Source organism: Tetrao urogallus (assembly GCF_951394365.1).
Source record: "Tetrao urogallus genome assembly, chromosome: 1".
NCBI classification, from domain to species: domain Eukaryota; kingdom Metazoa; phylum Chordata; class Aves; order Galliformes; family Phasianidae; genus Tetrao; species Tetrao urogallus.
The window spans coordinates 52550769-52571267 of NC_136813.1; the positions used below are offsets into that span (position 1 = coordinate 52550769).

Sequence of the window (20499 nt, forward strand, 5' to 3'; positions counted from 1 at the left end):
ATTCATGACTTACGTATAAACACCACCAAATAAAATTATTTTCCATTCCTGTTAACTAGTATAGTTGTCATTAAGAATTATGTAGAAATGGTGTTTGGTAAAGCACAGACACAAATTTGATAGGAAATGTTAATAGATATTAATTATGAATAGGTAGCATTAAATGTATTTACTCTGAATAGGATAGGACATCCTTTAGAAGATCCTTGGCTTGAAGAAAGCCCTTGAATCAGCAGTCAATTATTCCTCAAGAATGATTATTGAGTACTGATAACTCTTCATGATGCTGCTAAATTTTACTTATTCATTATCACTGTCAGAGGCTTGTATTCATTTTATGGTGATGTGTTCTCTATTATTCCCTCTGGCTCAACATGGGAAGGAGAAGTAGCATAAATGTTTCTGACTTGATGGTGACCATCAAATAGGCTTTGTGTGGTGATTTGGCTTGAATTAAGTGTATGCTTTTTGTGTACACATCGTTTTGCCAAGCTTCTCATTTGGACTTTTCTGACTTCAGGTTTACCAGGCTGTGAATAATTTCTAAGACTCATTTTTTTTCTGTATGGAACTATCTTACCCAGTTGATGTTTATTGATATCTTGTTGGATTAGTTGCTTACCAGCAAACTGTAGATCAGATTTTTTTTTCATAATGCTATGAAGAACTGTAACACACCTGAGCTGGTGTTTGTTATAGAATGGCACTCAGACTGTAGATTTATTAAAATACCTCTTACCAAAGATAGCATGAGGAAAAAAGGGCATATCACAGATAAATCTTAAGTCCGTTGAGACCCTGGAAGCCCCAGGCTTTGCAGCGTTTACTAAAACTTTAATCAGGGCATGGAAGTTGGCATGGATTCTGCTAAGGTTCACCACTGTTATAGCTCTTACATCTCTTAAGAATTTTCTTAGGAATAAACATCATAGGTCATTTCTGGTGCCAAGCATGAGGACACTATCAAGAGAACACGATGTTCACACAGCTTCATTTTGAAATAAAAGGAAAGACTCGTGGGTGGCACCCTCACCAGACACAGTTCATAAGTAGTAAATCAAATACTGCTACAGCCAATATGAGCTCACCCATTCCTTAAGTCTGTGGTGAGGACCTGTGCTCTACTTAGTCTGCAATACTAGCTGAATTTGATTTGAATGTGTAATGTGCATAACATAATTTTCTTCTTAAAAGACTTGCTGAAAAAATATTTTTCAGAGTGATCAGATACACTGGTTACTTTTAAAATCAGTTTGTACTTAACTGGATATACAGAACTATGGGATCACAGAATATCCCAAGTCAGAATGGAGATATACAGTCTAGCTCCAGACTCCACACAGAACCACCCATAAATCAAACCATATGTCTGAGAGCACTGTCCCAGCAGCTCCTTGAACTCCAGCAAACTCTTTGCCATGACCACTAATTATAACTTTTTTCTGTGGTCATAACTTTTCTAACCCTTGAATTTAGTGATTAAGATCTTAAGGTTTAGCTATGAACTTCACATTAATAATACTTTCAGGTATCATGCAAGCATAGAATCACAGAATAGCCCGGGTTGAAAACAACCATAATACTCATCTAGGTTCAAACCCCCACTAGACCAGGCTGCCCAGCCTGGACTTGAATGTATGCCTCCAGGTATCTACCAACTTCCTTGGGCAACCTGTTCCTCTGCATAACCACCCTCCTAATATCTAACCTAAACCTCCCCTGTTTAAGACCATTCCCCCTTGTTCTATCACTATCCACACTAGTAAACAGACATTCCCCCTCCTGTTTATACACTCCCTTCACAAACTGGAAGGCCACAATGAGGTCTCCCTGGAGCCTTCTCTTCTCCAAGCTAAACAAGCCCAGTTCCCTCAACCTTTCCTCGTAGGAGAGGTGCTCCAGCCCCCTGATCATCTTAGTGGCCCTCCTCTGGACTTGCTCCAAGAGCTCCACGTCCTTCCTGTACTGTGGGCACCAGGCATGAATGCAGTACTCCAGATGGAGCTCTCTGACAAGAGCTGAGTAGAGGGGGACAATCACCTTCCTCTCCCCATTGGCCACTCCTCTTCTAATGCAGCCCAGGATTTAGTTGGCCTTCTGGGCTGCAAGGACACACTGCTGGCTCGTGTCCAGGACCGCCAAGTCCTTCTCCACAGGGTTGCTCTCAGTCTGTATAAACAGCCCTAGTGTCCAGTGATGAACTAAGAGTAATCTTCCCAGAAAATGTCTTGCAGTACCCAGAGCTTAGAACTTTGATTTTACTGCAGCAAGTGACTGTTGATGCTCTTTTCTTCAACAAACTGTTCTGTCTCTGCACCTCTGTTGAGAGCAATTACAGAATCACAGAATCATAGGGATTGAAAGGGACCTCTGGAGGTCATCTAGCCCACCTCTTCTAAAGCTGAGAAGAGTCCTGTCGAACTATGGGAGTCCTTCCTCTCTTGAGAGGAGACACTTAATTCTCCAAGTCATTCTGCAGTAGGAACAATGTTATTTAGTTGGATGGAGAATGGGACAATCCCTGGTACCATCACCTTGCCATGGCGCTGCAGACCACATAGCAGCATGCACTAAGGTTTGATGTTGCTGTCAGTAGGCACACAGGGAAACTGGGGATGAAATCAGACTTCATTGTAAACTTCTCATTTGTTGAATGCAGAAGGAAAATAGCTTTTCTCAAATTTCTTTTCAATTGTACTTTTAGAAAGAGATTTTCAGAAACAGTCACTGTGTCTTAAATTTTCAGGTCACCATCGTAGCTTTCTGAAAATGGAAACATTAGTGATTATAGCTCTCTCTTGAGACAAAGATTCAAGTTTGGAAAACTTGAGAGCTCTAGTAAAAACAAGTCTTCCAACATTTCCAGTCTTGCTGACAAGTATGTTTTCATGTTTCTTTTTCATGCATATGGGAGCCTAGAAATCCTTTGTTGGTTTGAATTAAGTTAACTAGATGCTGGGCAGGCCTTTGGGGGAACAATAATTTGTTCCTTTTTTAATAAAAAATAAAAATGCAATAATATTTGAAGTTGGTTTTTTTGTTCACTTGTTTTAGGGAGGGGGAGTCAAATATTACCATTTAATCTCATGGAAAGTCAAGAATTCTGCTTCATTCCATTTTGGATCAGAATTTTTGGGCTCGTGGAGACAAAAGCTCTATGTGTAGTGGATGAAGCCAGTGAAGAGTATCTGAGCCAGCTGGCATAGCCTGAGCTGCCATTTTTTAGAGAACCCAGAGCACACAGCAAACCTGCTCCGACTGAGGAAACAGGGTTTATTTAACTCAGTTATTTCTGCTCTTGAGCATAATAACATAAATATGAATCTACTGGGTTTGCAATTCTTTTTCCCACAGGAATGCAGTTTTTTTACAATGTCAAATGGTTTTAAAGTGTCTACATATCTGAGTATGTGAAGCACTTTGTATTTATTCCTTCTCTGCAAGCTATTTTAAAGAAGTGAATAGTTCATGTCTCAGTATAATTTTATTTGTTATGTAGAATACTTGCACAAAACTCAACATTGCAAAAGTATGTGACTAAAAAGCACTATTGTAGAGAAGAAAAAGTATATTGGCTCAGCCTATTAAAAGATCTTCCTACTTAAAAGTTGATTATTTTTGTTCTTCAAAAAATGAGAAACCATTTGGTTAAAAATAAGTAAGGAATCTTTCATGAAACCCTTGAATTATTAACAGAAACCTCGACTCTAGACTGTTTTGATTGATAAAACTAAATTATCTCTGTCTCCCTGAGATATTTATATCATCTGTCTAAACAGCATGAATCACATTTAAAATTATATCAACTTGTGCCACCTCCAGGGTAACAAACTGGAACAGATTCAACTGAGTGTTGCTTTCCTTTATTTTATTCATTCGCAATATCTAATTGATTTTTATTACAGTTGAATCTATTCACTTTATAGGGAATTTGAATTCATAGCCAAGAGGGGGAAAAAGGAAATGACAGTAATCAGCAGTATATTTTTTTATTATATTTTGTACCTGTACTAAAAGGCACAGCTAGAGGAAAAATGCATATTGTCTTTTATTCTGGAAGCAGGTATATATACAACAGGTATATATACACATAGGTACAAATTTATTAATATTAATTACATGTGCAATGTAGTTCAATACATCGTTCTTCACATATATAAATGTGCAAGAGGGAGATGGTGCTTGAGAGTCCAATCTATAGCCTCTAAGATCATTAAGAAATATCTTGTTCGAGGAGAAGCTGAGAGAGCAGGGACTTCTCAGTCTGGTGAAGGGAAGACTCAGGGAGGATCTCAATAATGTCTGTAAATACCTAAAGGGAGGGTACAAAGACAGCAGAACCAGATTTTTTTGATGTTTCTCATGACAGGAAAAGAGGCAGAAGCAAACTGAAACACAAGATGTCTTATCAGGAAACACTGCTTGTGAGGGTAACCAAGCACTGGCATGAATTGTCCAAGAGAGAGTCTTCCTGCTTGGAGAAATTCCACCACATGAAGTGGTGACATGTGAGTTTCTCATTAAAGAAAAAGTTCAGTCACAGTCTTCAGCAAGTAAAGTGATGTGTACTGTCATTTAGGATGGAAAAGTGTGATCCTTCTGGATTTTCTGGAACCTGGGCAAACTATCAAGTCTGACTGCTATGTCGTCACTCTGATGCAAGTTCAAGATGAGAACTTCCAGAATTTTTATTTAGTCAGCCATTCTCACTGGCTAGTAATGAGATACTTACCCACTGTCATATGAGTTTAGAATGCCTTCAAATTCATCATGTGTGATTTTTGTGCAAAACCTACAGTGTAGCATGCCAGAGAAGAAGACAGCCTTTCTCTTGTGGCACAATAACACTAGTCCCTGTATCAGTACAAAGGCTGTGCAGCACATCGTCAGTCTTGGCTGAACTGTCTCCCTCACCTATTTATTGTCCTGATTTGATACCTTCTGACTACTTCCATCTCTTTGGACCAATAAAAGGATAGACTATGTGGGCAACACTTTCTAGCAGTGATGCTGTCATGCTGCTGTGAAACATGGGATCACCTCCACTGGTGCAGATATTTACAAGTACAGCATGCAGGCTCTTGTTCATTGCTGATGAAAAGGCAGAAGTAATGATGGATATGTTGAAAAATAGTGTTTTGTAGCTGAGAATTTTCTCTATCAAGCAGTGTTATTGTGCTCTTTGTATCTGTTATAGTTTACTAGGAAATAAATAGGAGGCATTACTTTTGCGGTAAGCTACATAGTCCTACTGGCATTGTAATTTAACACAAGTTATGATTGTGCATTCAACAGTAACCAAATTGAAATTATTTGTCACTACTTCTGTTTTACTTCTGAAATTCCACTTTAAATGGTCTTGAAGGAGAGGAGGGGAATCCAATCACTAAATAAAACCAAGACAAACTGTTACAAACCTTTTCATTACAGTGGCTCATTTGCTCTGCCAAAGGACAGTGCGGAATGCTCATGTCTGTTATTCTGAGCTGCTTCAAGATCTGGATACTCTAAATAAGCAGAAAAAAAAAAGGCTTAACATAAGAACTTCTAAGTTCATAGTTTCTTGCGTTTTTATAAGCCTTTTGTGACTACTTAAAGGTTTGGTTTGATTTCTTTTCCTTTAACCCTTTAGGCTTAAAGTCTTCCTTTGAAAATCTTTGATGCAGTTCTTATCAGGGCTGTAGGTGACGAAGGGATTTCAGTTACAAAACTGGCTTGAAAAATCCCGATTTCATCAGGTGCTATCATAATTATTTTTTTTGAGATCTTTTTCTAAATTCAAATCAGTTCCCTTAACCAATCTATATTTTAGCCTCGTGGGACAATTGTGTCAACATAGAGAGAGAAACAAATCAGCTGCGAGGAGAAGAAAGAGTCAGAATTTTTGTGAAAAACCCTGACTTACTGGAAGTAATTTATTTCAGTATGGTTAGAATTTCTATGGTATACTGCAAAAGTCTGGAAAGCAGTTGGGTTTTTTGAAATTAATACAACTTAAGCAGCCAAGACCCAAGACATAAAGAGAGGTTCATTTGAAGTACTTTGATACAAGAGAAAAAAAAGTGGGGATACCTAAGGGCTTTTCTTCAAATTGCAACAGCAACAACAAAAATGAAAAGAGAAAAAATATACAGATATATATGTCAGCTTAATGCAAAGCATAGTTACTGAGATTCTCGAATGCACCTAAGCAGAATAGGCCATATCACTAATCTTACCCTAGCATAATCTGAAATATTTGCACTAAATTTACATTGGTATAAAGCAGCAATATCTGCTTCACTAACTAGAGGAAAGAAAGTAATCCAATTGAAGGATCTATTCACTCTATATCTTCATTATACTGGTCTAGGTTGAAATTGATGGAGAATTATTATAAAAGTACTTTAGGGGTTATTAAGGAGAAGTATTATAAAAGTTTTTATTTACCCAAAATTTTCAGTTCTTACAGCTCTATCTACATTTATGTCTAGCATCCCAATTTAAAGAAGGAATACATAAAAAGTTCTTCATATTTCTTCTCATTAATGAAGTGTTTTTTATATTTGAAAAGAACTTTGTGAATCACTCTGTGGCTGCTAAAAATGCATAATAACAAGCCCAATTCATTTATCATGCCAACTGTTGATTTCATTCTGATGCTGACTTTGTGCTGTAGAAAGGAATTCTTATGCTAAATCTCACCGGTCTGTAACAAATTGATTACGTTACAGTTTAAAAATGAGAACTGCTACAACTTGTGCTCTTACATAGAGTAATTGGGCTTTAGTTATTAAAAATAAGTGAAAAAAAGGACATTTGAGAATGTTTTAATATCTGGTCAGTCTTTTTGCTCCACTAAGAAACTTTTCTTGTGGTGAGAGTTCCTATGTTATAACTAATGCTGCACAACCATACAAATAAGTAATCTATAATTTTTAGTATCTCCAATAGTGTTTCTTAATGAATCAAGAATTTATTTAAAGGCATGGTCCTTGCAGTTTATGAAGTACTTGATTATATGTTACAGTTACTCCAAGACAGAAAGTACTCTTTTCATCTTACAGGGAAAAGGGTGCATGTAGGTGGAAGAACATGGTAGGCAACCAAACCAGACATTTGTTTTGATTATTTATTCCCAATGAGAAAGTTTAACCAACAAAATGTAGCAGAGCTTTTAGTAGCAGTGAACATTAGTAGGAAATCAAAGAAATCTAAGCCAAAAATGGCTCAAAGGTAGAGAAAATCTTTTCCAGAGGGAGGCACAGAAAAGCAATTGTACTGCAGAATGCCATGATTTCTACTGGATTGAAATAGAAGCAATGTTCCAGTTCAGTTTCTGGTTTACCCAGTAATCATGTAAGATAATCGTTTACATAAACTGATTGAGATTGGCCCTTAAATAAACAGTTATCTCCTTCTCTCTTTTATGTAATTATGTCAAAACATTTTAAATCTGACATGGATTATTGCATATATAAGTGAATCAAAAGAGAAAAAATGAACCAATTTTTATTTGCACAGGTGTATGCCTAGTGTTGCTCCAGACTCCAAAGTCCCAGCATCAATCCTTGTGTATCCAATCACTGTACGCTTACCAGTAGTTTACTGAAGAAAGACATCCATTCTCTGAGGACTGCCCAGCCCACACAGCATCTGAGTTACTCTACCGAAGTACCTGTCTCTCATGATGGATTACATATGAAATAAGTGAAATTTGTGATGTTATCCTTCCAGATTAGTGCCTCAGATTAGTGGACAGTGAGGTCCACTCACTTTCAGAACCTTTTATCAGAGATTTCACCTTTGTATCTTCAATCTTAGATGCATAGGAATGCATATCTGTAGTAGAAAAACATTTTTAGAATGCTTTTAGAATGATGTTAAGAGTCTGAGGGCAAAAGAAAGTCATCAACCAATTGAATGTGGTTTTAAGTATCATTTTTGAGTGAGATGGTTTAACTCCTAGTCATTGCTCTTAACAGTAACGTCATGGTTACCAGCTCCTTACAAGGGGAGTGGAGGGGCAGTGCTGAGCTCTGCTTTCTGGTGACTGTGATAGGACTCGAGGGAACAGCAAGGAGCTGTGTTGGGGGGGGAAGGAGGGTCTATTTGGCATTTAGGAAAAGGTTCTTCACCAAAGAGTGGTCAGGCATGGAACAGGCTTCTTAAGGAAGTGGTCGCATAAGATTTGAATTTTGAGTGGCCCTGTGCAGAGCCAGAAGTTGAATTTGAGAGTCCCTACCAACTCAGGGTATTGGATGATTCTGTGTTTCTATTGCCATCTTGTAAGTGATTACAATTCCACTAGTATTTGTCTGAAAAACTTCACTTATTCTTCTGAAGTTTAGAGACCTAATAGTAATTTTTGAGTATGACTTTGATCCATGTTTGTTTAATATTCAAGTGTGTAGGATTTTCATGGTTTGTGACCATTTTCTGCCCCTCCTGATATGTCTTCAATGTGTATGTCTGAGACAATTTTGGTGAAAGACTTAGCCACACTATCTTTCCACAGCTGACATGAGTATATTCTCAGGTTCTTGCTGTTTCCAATTGGGAAGGTTGTAGCCTATGGTATCTCTTCCTTTTCTCTGTGCGTGACCTTGAGCTTTGTACGTCTAATTTAAATTGACTTTTATTACTTCAGTCCTTCAGACTGTCAGCCCAGTTCATTCTGTATGATTTTCCATCTTCACTTTTTTACTGAGATCTTACATCACTTGGCCACTGGCAAATGTTTTTAGCATACAGTGGATTTTTGTATCAACATCATTAAAAAATATGTTCAGTTCCAAAAACATTATTTGAAATATTACTGTTCTAGTAATACTGCATTCATCCTAATGATATTTCCTTCCCTTAAATAAAACTGTGGTCCCTACACTTTTCTAGCATACTTTATCCAGAATAATTTAATTTTTTTCCACAGTGTTATCATATTTGGTGAATATGTTCAGACCATTCCTGTGTTCCTTCTCTTGAAATATCGGTAATCTTATAAAGACAGGTAAACTTAACATAGTCTATTTTGGAATAAAGCTGTTATTGTTCATAATTTAAAAATAGAGAATATGGGAAATAAGTTCCATTTCTCACTACTTCAATACCTCTAGTTGTGCAGTGCTTCACAGTTTGTTTCAAATTCTTTCAACCTGCCCCATGAGGTCAGATCAACATTTTTCAGTTGCCCAGATCACATACATTCCTTTTTCTTAAAGGAAAAAAAGAGTTAGAGTTTATTATTACTGTTATTTTTCAGACATCTGATTGACAGTCTGTTAGATTCATTAGAAGTCTTTGTTATTAAACTGGCCTTTCATATACGAGTATTGCAAGTACTCTGGAGTGAAGATATGATGTCTCACCCTCATGGTCTAGGCACTTCATTTAAAACAGTTTTGTGTCTTTGTTTTGTTCTCATCTCTGATAATTAATTTTCATTTCCATAGTCTGTATCACTAGCTGCACTGCATTTACAACTATGGTCAACATCTCCATATTAATTTCATTTTGGACTGTCTGTAAATTATCTGTAATCTTAATGCTGCTTGCTGCTTTGTGAAGTCTTTTTTTTTTTCTATTTTCTTTTTATTCGAATGATGAAAGTACATTTTAGTACTTGCAATTTTGCAAGATCTGACCCTGCCTAAAATTTTCTGTTCTTGCTTCCTCCATATATTTTCTGACATCAGACAGTTTTCCTTGCATATTAGTTTCATTTTCCACCCTATGAGCTCTCTGTGTGCTCCAGATATACTTTCAGAGGTGATTGCTCATCCAGTTAGAAATGAAGCCTTTTATTATAAAAGGTTTTTCCACATGTTTGAATCTGATATTTTCACAGCCCACAGACACGGTCTTTTTCTTCAAGAAATTCTAGAACTTCTTTTAGACTTTATTATATCCCATACTCTCTATTTTTAAGTTAAGTTCTAATTTCTTTAATCTTCACATTTATTTATGTTGCAGCAATTTTTGTAAAATGGAGCAAATGTTTCATCACTTATTCTGAGATATGCCTTTCTTGACCAACTGTTTAGTAAGGTCTTGTAGCTCACTTTTCTTCACTTTTCTTTTTTATGGCCCATCCTCAGATACCTGAGTCTCACTCTTGATAGTAGAATTTACCCTCTAGGAAGTTACAATATTACTTCACAGCTTTCACAGCGCTATGTACTCCTTATTTAACATTTCAGACTATTTCATTTAAAACAGAAATCTACATGCAACAAAAGAGATCCTGCACAAACTTTTGTGAAAAGAATCTGAAACCATTAAAAAACTTCTGTACCCATCTGAATATTCTTACAGCCCATAGCATATATGATTAATAGTTCATCACTTCCTTATTTTTGCCACGAGGAAGAATGGTATTGTTGGTGCATGCTGAAGTGGAAAGTAAGCAAGAAGAGGATTACTGTGGCCACTGACTTGCATTACCTACTGCATCATTTATGTGACAGGAAAGGTGCAGGAAGTAACACAAGCTATTGCAGGTACATTGATTGCATTCTACACTACAGTACAGTCCTATCACCCAATTTTATTTTCTAGTAGAATATTATTACAGGTTTACAGCTCTAAAAAACTTTGCAATGGGGAAAATCAGGTTAAGTGAGTGATCAAGATTAAAATCACGAATACAATTTCACAAATTCACGAGTTAAATTCCTTATAGCAGTTTTCAGTCACATGCAAGAGATTTATTATTCCTCTCAGTTTGATTTCATTATTTTTTTTTAAATTTCATTAATTCTTGTTGAATAAAGCAAAAATCTACTTTGCATGTCTATTCTCATGGATATCTCTTACTTATCTTCTGTAAGCAGCTGTATAAATGCAAGTTAATTTTTTTTTTCCTTTCTGCATCACACATTGTATTAGAGAATCTCTAATAGAAATTACTGCTGCTGGACCTACAGTACTAACCAGCAGTGGCTTCTGCCTTACTCTGTCATTTAGGAATGGGAACAGGAAAATCTGTTCTGCTTTTACGAAACCATATCTTTTGTTTCTTCATTTTCATCAGCAAATATCAAACTGCTGAATCACAAGAGTGTCTAACATGGAAAATCCAAAGTCACTGCAATAAGTAATCCTTGAAAAGAAGTAAAATATGGGGAGATAGTTATATCTTTAGGTTTTTTTCAGTTACCTGGACTTATCTCAATTTTCCAGAATGAATTATGCTGCTGCCGGTCAGTGAAGTGGAGTAATCACAAGAGTAGTTTTTTCATTATATATTTTAATTCTACTCTTTTCTTTCCCTCTCTTTTACTGACAGAGAATTATTTAAAAAATTTAACAAGGTGGCACCTCCTGTTTTAAAGCAAGAAGGAGCTTGATTCTCTCATGTGTTCTTCTACTATGTTTTTTCCAGCTATTTATTTGAATTTTGTCTTAGGGCCATCTTGGAAAGCAAACAAACTGTTATGGAGAAACACAAGATACTCCTTTTTCTCTTAAAAATGTTTCACTTACTGTAGTTACTTAAGTTCTTTTTCATTAGCAGCAGGCTGGGCTTCCATTTTCAGGCAGTTGACTCTGCAGGTATCAAGTGCATTTAAAACAGATGTAGTGATTGAAAGATAATTTACTTCAGTTAAGTAGATACAATTTTTTTTAATTTTAAAATGAGATACTTTATTTTAAAGTATTTACAATTTTTTTTTTACATTTACTACAAAAAATTGTAAATAAATGCCTAAAGTATTAAGAAACAGAAATTTGCATCTAAAATTTAATATGGAAGGTGATAACATACAGCAGAAATGGTGTAAATTGTCACATAGTCTGTGCATTTGGCTATATTTAAAGAAAAGTAAAGAATTCATAGAAACTCTATCTATCTTTATTGTTCTAGTTCTTTGTACTATTAGATATATTACAAACTTTAAGCAATGTACTATTCAGTTAATCAAAAAACAAGGTACCATTAAGCAGCTGCATTTGTTCGCTTAAGACAAATATGTTTGGCAAATAATTGTAAGTAAATACAGTTCTGTGAGTATTAAAACATGCAACATTCCCAATATACTGTCACCATATAATTGTAAAATTCAGTTTTGCAGCAACAATCAAATGGAGTCTAAGTTGATGGGCGAAGGCTGGAGGAATCACTAGCTAGAGGAGGCTTCATAAAAAAGGATTTTCACCTTTCAGTAGAGGTGGGATCTGCTATTTCTATTGCAGGAGGGAGTTACTGCTTGCCACTGTTACTGGCCCTCTCCATGCACCTCTTCATGATTTGTGTCACTAAAAGTAATTCCAGTGTCTTCGGGCTGAACTTTCTGTCTGTCCTTTGCCAACAATTGACCAAAGAGGTGAATGAAGTCTCTGAACCTCCAGTGTTGTTATGTCAATTGTTGAAGAATTGTTGAAGAAGGTAGAGAAACATGGAAATGAGAAAGAGGTGAAAGTAATAAGAAAGACCACTGTTCATACAGGATGTTCTAGCTCTTTATTCAGTCATTACAAATATATTTTTTGTAGATGTATCGAAATTAGACTTCATTAGACATACATTAGACTTCAAAGTTATGGTGATTTCAGGTGTCTCTAGACATTTAAGATCATACTTATTCATATCTACTTATAAATTCATATGAATTATGTTAATTGGATCTGTTAATTATATTCATTTAAATCTGTAATTAATGAAATCTACTTTTAAAAAATGGACTCGAAAATACAGCTTTCTGAATGAGAAAAAAGGACTTGACACACTCTTTCCTTCCACTGCTAGGCCATGGAAAGTGTGACTGTGGGAAGTGCAAATGTGATGAAGGCTGGTATGGTGAAGCTTGTCAGTATCCAACTACTTGCAATCTTACACGGAAGAAAAGCAATGAAATGTGTAAGAATTCTCAAGATATCATCTGCTCTGGTGCAGGTAAGATGTCTTTTGTCTGTCTTGATGGCTTAAGAGGTTCTCTGTGTATTATATTAAGCATCACTGGTTTCTTGTCTGATTAAGAATTTTGTATAATATGTTCTAGGAAACTGATAAAAAAACTGTGCATATATTAAAGTGCTTGATTTTCCTATAGGCTCATTCCTGTGCATGTGGTGTGCATTTATTTAGTATGCTTGCTTTAGAACTATAGTTTGTCCATTGCTTCAGACTGATGAAAGTGCCTTTGTGTCAGATATTCTGCCCATCAGTAAGCTGTATTTATGGGCATTAATACAGAAAGTGAGTTTCGTGCGTGTCTGTGTGTTAGATCCCAATTTCAAATTTTTTTTTTTTTCAGAATGTTTATAAGCTATGCAATTTTTTGAGAACTTTTGAGCTCATATTTTGTTACATAGCAAAGTTTTGGAAACGCAGGGTGTTTTCCCCATCTCCGAGGCGCATCCCATCTCGCTAGCACCTACTACAGCAGGGATGTAAGAGTGGCTCTTGTGAGCAGAGCCCAGCAGCTGCCCCATGTCAGAGCAGAGCCGTGAGTGATGAGTGATGCTGGATGTGCTCTCGGAGAGCAAATTTAAGGAAGGGAAAAACTGCTGCACAACAGCAGCTGGGAGTGAGGAGTGAGAAATGTGAGAGAGCAGCCCTGCAGGCACCAAGGTCAGTGTAGAAGGAGAGCAGGAGGTGATTCAGACATGAAGGAGAAGTTCTCTGCAGTCCAGGAGAGGCCCACAGTGGTGTAGGCTGTCCCCCTGCAGCCCACAGGCACCACATGGAGCAGATCTCCCCATGCAGCCATAGAGAAACCTGGGGTGCAGCAGTGGATGGTGCCTGAAGGAGTTCAAAGCCCATGGAGAGCCCCTGCAGGAATAGGTTTTAAGACTCAATTTAGTTTTGTTTTTATTTCTTACTAACCTACTCTGTTATTGATCGACAACAAATTAAATTAATCTTTCCAAAGCTAAGCCTGTTTTGCCTGTGATGGTAATTGATGAGTGATCCCTTTGTCCTTATCTCGACTGAGAAGCTTGTTCATCATATTTTCTCCCCCTGTCCTGCTGAAGAAGGAGGAGTGAAAGAGCAGCTGGGTGGTTACCTGGTAGCCAGCCAAAACTGTGACAATGATTATCAAAAAACTGTTGTGGAAAATTTACTGAATGATTTGATGGAGTATTTTCATATTCACCTTTCTGGTATGGTAGTTCTCTTTGCTGTTATATTTAATTTTGCAACTTAAATGGGCAGGCAACTCAGCACTACAAGGCTATTTGCTCATTCTGACCCCTCCCAGTGGGGGAAAAAAAAAAGGTAGAAATCATAGGCAGAAATAAAAGCTGTTTACTGAAACAGAGAAGGAAAGGAAAAGTAATGGCAAATTTATATATATTTACAGAATAAGTGAAGCACAGTGTAAGTGCTCACCACTCACTAACCAACCCTCTGCCAGTCCCCAGGCCTGCTGCCCCCAGTTTTATACACTTTGCATGACACCATATGTTATGGAATGCCTGTTTGGACTGTTAAGATCAGTTGTCCTGGTTGTGCCATTCTTCCTTCCCTCCTTGTGCACCTCCAGCTCCTCATTGGCTGGGCAGCATGTGAAGTTAAAACATCTTTGACTCTGTGCAGCACTGCTCAGCAACAAATTAACAAAAACATCAGTTTGTTATCAATAGTGTTTTTACTAAAGTCAAAACATAGCATCATATTGGACATTCTGAAGAAAATCAACTCTGTCGCAGCTGAGACTGGGACAGTTATGCATCATTTTCCAAAGCAAAAAGTACTGAGAAGGCAGTTGTTTGGTTTGAGCTGTCTCTCTGAGAGAAAAGAGGGGATTGTTACTTCCCTTGGAGCAACAAAACAAAACTTTTGTGTTTGAGACAGTGGGCTGTGGAAAGGCAGCCACCGAGTTGAGGGAGCAACCCTATATGAAAGACTAAGAAGCAAACATGATCAGGCCAGTGGTGACAGAAGATCTGTTTAAAAAAACATTTCCAAGTTTTGCATCCTCTGAGCTCTCTGCATTTGTAATATGTCAGAAAGTTTTCTACTTTGGCTTATGTTCTGAGAGGATTCAACTCTGTGGTTTTCAAGAATCCAGGGGTCTTGCAGAGAGTTAAATCAAGGGAGGCACAGGTCGAACGAATCCATCCCATTTTTTGCAATTAGCTTGTCTGTTGTCTAATATATTGGCACACTAATCACTTTCTAGATAGAATCTTAAGATTTTTAAATCCTATTTCTCATATAATAAGCATAAAAGGAGGCTGGTGACTAGAGTGCAAATACACTTTTTGAAATCATTCAAACATATTTTCAGATCTTCAATAGCAAAACTCTAACTCTTATCTAAAACGACTGTGGAGCTGGGCAAAATCAGGTTTTATTCTTGAGAAGATGACTATGCATGTTTTTTTTCCTCTTAGTTGGCTGAAAATATAATTTTTAAACCTGATTTAATTCCTCAAATGCATGAATTAAGACAGATAGTCCTAGGAGTGAAATTTACGTATTAAAATATGATGCTGCTTATTAAGAGTGAATCACTTTAATATTGCATCTATTTAGAGACAACATTAGACTTCTTACTGACGTGGATCATTTCCATTTCTTTCATTGTCTAGTTACTGCTCAGAAATATTTACTGTTGCTGATGGAGTGATAAAACTCCTTCCATAAGTTCTAGTCATTATTTCTTAAATGTTTGCAGGTACGTGTCAGTGTGGCAGGTGTAAATGTGTAAACTCAGGAGGAAGTGGACTGGTCTATGGTAAATTTTGTGAATGTGATGACAGGGAATGCATAGATGATGAAACCGAAGAGATTTGTACAGGTATGTGTTTCATTTAGTATGTTAAGAATGGTGAAGATGAAGGTAGTTTGCTATAAAATTATTTAATGAATTTAAAACATGTATTTCTTGAATATATGAATTAAAGCAAAAAAAAAAAAGTACTGCTAACAAATTTCAGTTTAGAATTTCAGATTAAAAAATGGGCTAAAGAGGAATTGAGAGAAGGAAGAAGTCCTTTGACATCTTTCTCTTTCTGAAGGAGATAATTTACTGGAGTACTTCACACCTTACTTCAGCTGTCTTTGGTAGAAAATAAGTAACATGAATGTTTTCATGTGACACAGATGACCGTAAGAGGGAAAGTCCGGGAAAAAAAACCAAGAAAAATAGAAAAACATTGTTATGAATTTGGGGCAAGAAAGCAAAATTTAGAAAGGAATGAGAATGAATGAGAGATGAGAGCTCAGAAGCAATTCAGAAGGTAAAACGTGAAAGGAACAAATGAAGAAAATCTTCATCTGTGGTAGAAAACACAAGAGAATAGGATGAACTCTGCTGTGAGAAGTGCAAATAAAATTCATATTGTGCTTTCATTTCATTATAAATTAGGAACCTAGCAATTAAATACCATGTAAAACGCACCATTTCTAGCACTGGAAATGCTGTTGCATATGTTAATAGGGAGATTCGTTCTTGAAATGAAAGTTGCTACAAATATTTTACAAGCTATACATATGCAGTGTCTGTGTGCATATGGCTGTACCCAGAACACCACTTAGAATATTCATTCTCTGATAATAGTGTATGCTCTGCATGTATATGTGTGTAAAAAGGCAGACTAATTGAGTATAAAATCTTTATCCGTCTTAATGCTTACATAGAGAACAAAAAAATGGTATTTAATTATGTGCCCTTTATGGGAGCAAGAACTACATTTTTTCCCCATGGGATTATGTACGGATTGTAAATGAAAGTGAGTATGTAGAATGGTCCTCTAAAGTCCATACCTATGAGCAGAGGAACTGTAATTACCTGAAATAAAACGAGTGAAAGGCAATAGTATTTAAGTGCTAATGATCCAGCTTACATTTATTTGCTTGTAAAAAATGGATATGGTACCAACTGTGATACAAATTCATCACTTAGTTCCAGTAAATTCTCCTGCAGTTTTTGTAAGCTTTTCTTTCTGTCTGTGTTGCTGCTAATTGACATTGTTAGGCTTTTCTTAGTATTTTCTTTCACCTTGTTTCATCCACTGGCATCATGTTCCAAAACAGAACAGATGCATGTCTTAAGAAAATTAGTTTTATGTTATAAAGATATCAAAGTATGTTGATGTACACAGACAAAAAGGTCGGTATAATTCATCGGCACATAAAACTTTTATACTTTATTTGGCAATTTACAAAATAAAAATCAAATAAAAATAATAAAAAATAGGTACCCTTTTACTTGCTTATGTTGTTGTAAGATTAAAAGTTTATACACTTAGTGTATGAATGCTAGATTTTGCTTTGCTTTCTAAGATGAACCTCTCCAGCACATAAGCAATGTATTTAATTAGAAAAAAATTGGATAGCATATGACCTGAAAGATCAAAGGCACATAGTTTTATAGCAAAGAAAAAACCAGACCCTTCCCCCATGTCTAGTTATGGTTTCTTTCTCCCACTTGGATGTTTATTTTAATATCTTTTATCCATCCTTTCCTTCCACAGGATTTCCATCATAGTAATAATTCAGGTTTATTTATAAAGTAAAAAAGAAATGGTGTTCCAACTCAGGCAAACGTTACTTATCTAGCAGTGGTCCCTGGTTGATCCCATACAGAGAGTAAACCTAATCGGTGCCTGTTCTGCTTTCCTACTATGTGCAGCACCTACTTAGTTGCTATGTACTCTTTATTTCCCTCGAAGCATTCTGGCTATAGGAAGGTCTTGAAGACTGCGATTGCCTTCAAAAAGACAAACTGAGGAGGAATCAAGCTAATAAATTATCAGAAGTTTATATTTATACACATGTTTTTAAGGCCTGCAGCTGTGAGCTGGAATTTTATCCTGGAAAAGCTTCCAGTGGAAATCTTAGTTATGGATAACATGCATTTTAAGCTTTGCACAGGTGAACTGTATTTTTAATCAAAGCATTTTTTAGGCAAGGCACAGTTACAACAACATATCAAGCTTCTCACTGAATTTTTCGGCCACTTGGTTGTTTCTGCTTTACTAGGTATTTGAAGCTATACAATTTTTGGAATGAAGTTGCAGCAATTTTTTCATAAAGTTTTAGCAAATTAAGTTCTGATCCTGATCCTTTTGTCTCTAAGGCTATGTGCTCTAATGAAGCAACTTTATCTTCAGTCAAGAGCAAGTGATAGAGTCAAATTGTATTATTTAATTCATATGTGGGGACATATAACTGTGAGTGAAAGATGAAGCAGGGATGTTTTAATCTTCAAGAATTGCCAATGACTTAATTCACTCCATCATTTTTTCCCTTTTCTTGTCTGCTGTTTGAGAACAACCTATTGATAATATGTAGTGTTATAAACTGTATTGATTGCTTAGTTATGTGAGTATTCTGTTATTGTTTCATGGCACCTAACAATTGTAGCAAAAATTCTATGTGCAATTCTAAAAACAGGAAAAAAATGTATCCCAGTGTTCTAAATTTAATCTCTGATAGTTAATGATTACATATATATCAGCTGACTATATTCTGAAGGAGACAACAAGGTCTACTACACTTAACACACTTGAGAGAAAAAAGAACAAGATACTGACTTGATCCTGTGTCCTTCTAGTAAAAAAATTAACGTATAACTTTAAGATTAGTAGGAGTTGCAGCAACTGAACTTAAATGGTGTTTTTTTTTTTTTTTTTTTTTTTTTTTTTGTCATTGAGATGTGTGGTAGAAGTGCTTTAGTGAAATAAAATGTTTGGTAGCCTGTTTCATGAAGTCTTAGATGACACATGTATCTTCCCAGGATAAAAGGGATTTGTTAAAAACGCTTTTGAACACTTAAAACATTCATTTTACTAATTCTTATCTTTCATGATCTGATTTATCCATCTTCAAAAATGCTGTTGCTAGGTAAAAAGAGAAGACACATACAGTGCAGAGTTTGAAGTAAATCAGTTTTATAGTCTATTTTGGAATTATCTGAAGAGTTGAAAACAAAGAGGGCTTTGTTAGATAGGTACAATATTGTGGACAATTGTGTCCCAACTTAATATTAAGAGATCTGCTTAACTTTTAACTATTGCATTTGCTGTCTTCAGAATTTACCTATAAAAAAAGATTACAAATACAAAAAAAAAAAAAAAAAAAGAAAAAAAAAAGTCTTTTTCTCAACGTTTATTGATAAAAGATCTGTGATTAAATGAAAATATGCTCTGCTGTAGACATGCTGAAAAGTATAGAGCAGGTATCTTTTGTTTTACTTGAAGTAGACACATGTAGTCTACAAATTGTTTCTATTCTGAGTCCAGCAATAAAAGTTTTTAGAAGTAAAAATATCAAAACAGTTACATTGCTATTCCTTCTTACGAACTTGCCTCTTTCTCACTGTATAAAATTTTTTTTGGGTTAAGGCCATGGACAGTGTTACTGTGGAAACTGTTACTGTGAGGCTGGTTGGCATGGAGATAAATGTGAATTCCAGTGTGACATCACCCCTTGGGAGATCAAGAAAAGATGCACATCTCCAGATGGCAAAATCTGCAGTAATAGAGGTGTGTCATTCATGCATTCCTTTTACACATATTCATATAAGTTGCTTTTGTTATAAAATATATACTTACTGCCATAGGACGTAGGTCATGTTTGCTGACGATTTCTAGTTTGTTCTCACTTATTTAAATCTGAGCATGTATTTCCAACTGAGTGGCTGGATATCTGTGTTTCAAGATAAACTTGTATCTGCACACTCATTTTTAGATGAAGCTAACCCAAGACGATAAAGTTCTTTTCATCCTTCGTTTCTGTAGTAAGACTGAGCAGAAAAATTTCTCAGTGCACCAGCTCTGGTGGGAGACTCTTCCTGCTAAATCAAATATTAACATACTTGTCTTTGAATGGATCAGTGCTATAAACAACAGAACAATATGCCAATCTTCTCTTTAAGAACAATAAGGACACACAACTTGAGAAAACAAAGACACAAGCCTATTTTTTTTTCCCAATGCTACTTGAAAGAGCAACAAAGAAGTGTGCAGTAACAGTTCTGTGGAACACATATGGAGTCGGAAGGGTAGATTTGGCACATTATATTTCTAAGCTAGATTTTCTTTGCATCAAGTCCCAGAATTCTAATTTTTGTCCATGATTCTGTTTAATTCTGATTTTTGAAAGCAAAAACAACAACAACAAAAATAGAATAAGATTAGTATATACCTGCTACTATATTTGGCTTTTTTGAGGGAGGAGTTAAAAGAGCATGTTATTGGTTGTTTATATAATAGAGAATAAAAGTAGAAGATAAGTTTGTCTCATTGATACTTCTCTTAAAAATTCTCTACTGACAAAACCTCCAATAATATGAACTTCTAATTATCCTGAGTGCATTTAGAAAATTCTTTTCTCTTAAACATGAGGAAATTGAAAGATTGGCTAACATACTGAGGTCATGTAAGCTCATTTAGTCTTGGGACTAAAAAAAAAATTATGTATTTCTGGACAAAATATACACAGAAATGTTTCAGATTCTATTTGCATCAGGAAAATAATTTCTAGTCAAATGAAATCTGAAATTAGAACAATGACATTTTAATGCGCAAGTATTTCTTTACATTTACATTTTACGTGGGAGAAAT

The 20499-nt window shown here is 35.9% G+C and overlaps 1 protein-coding gene across 1 annotated transcript in view; it reads left to right on the top strand.

Moving 5' to 3' along the window:
* The window catches only part of ITGBL1 (integrin subunit beta like 1), a gene marked incomplete at both ends in the record, with an annotated part of 131288 nt that overhangs the window by 41007 nt on the left and 69782 nt on the right, over nucleotides 1–20499 (top strand). The window contains 3 exons of the mRNA XM_079537685.1: nucleotides 12728–12874; nucleotides 15606–15728; nucleotides 19279–19419. Coding sequence (XP_079393811.1) covers nucleotides 12728–12874; nucleotides 15606–15728; nucleotides 19279–19419 — 411 coding nt within the window. The remainder of the gene's footprint in view (nucleotides 1–12727; nucleotides 12875–15605; nucleotides 15729–19278; nucleotides 19420–20499) is intronic.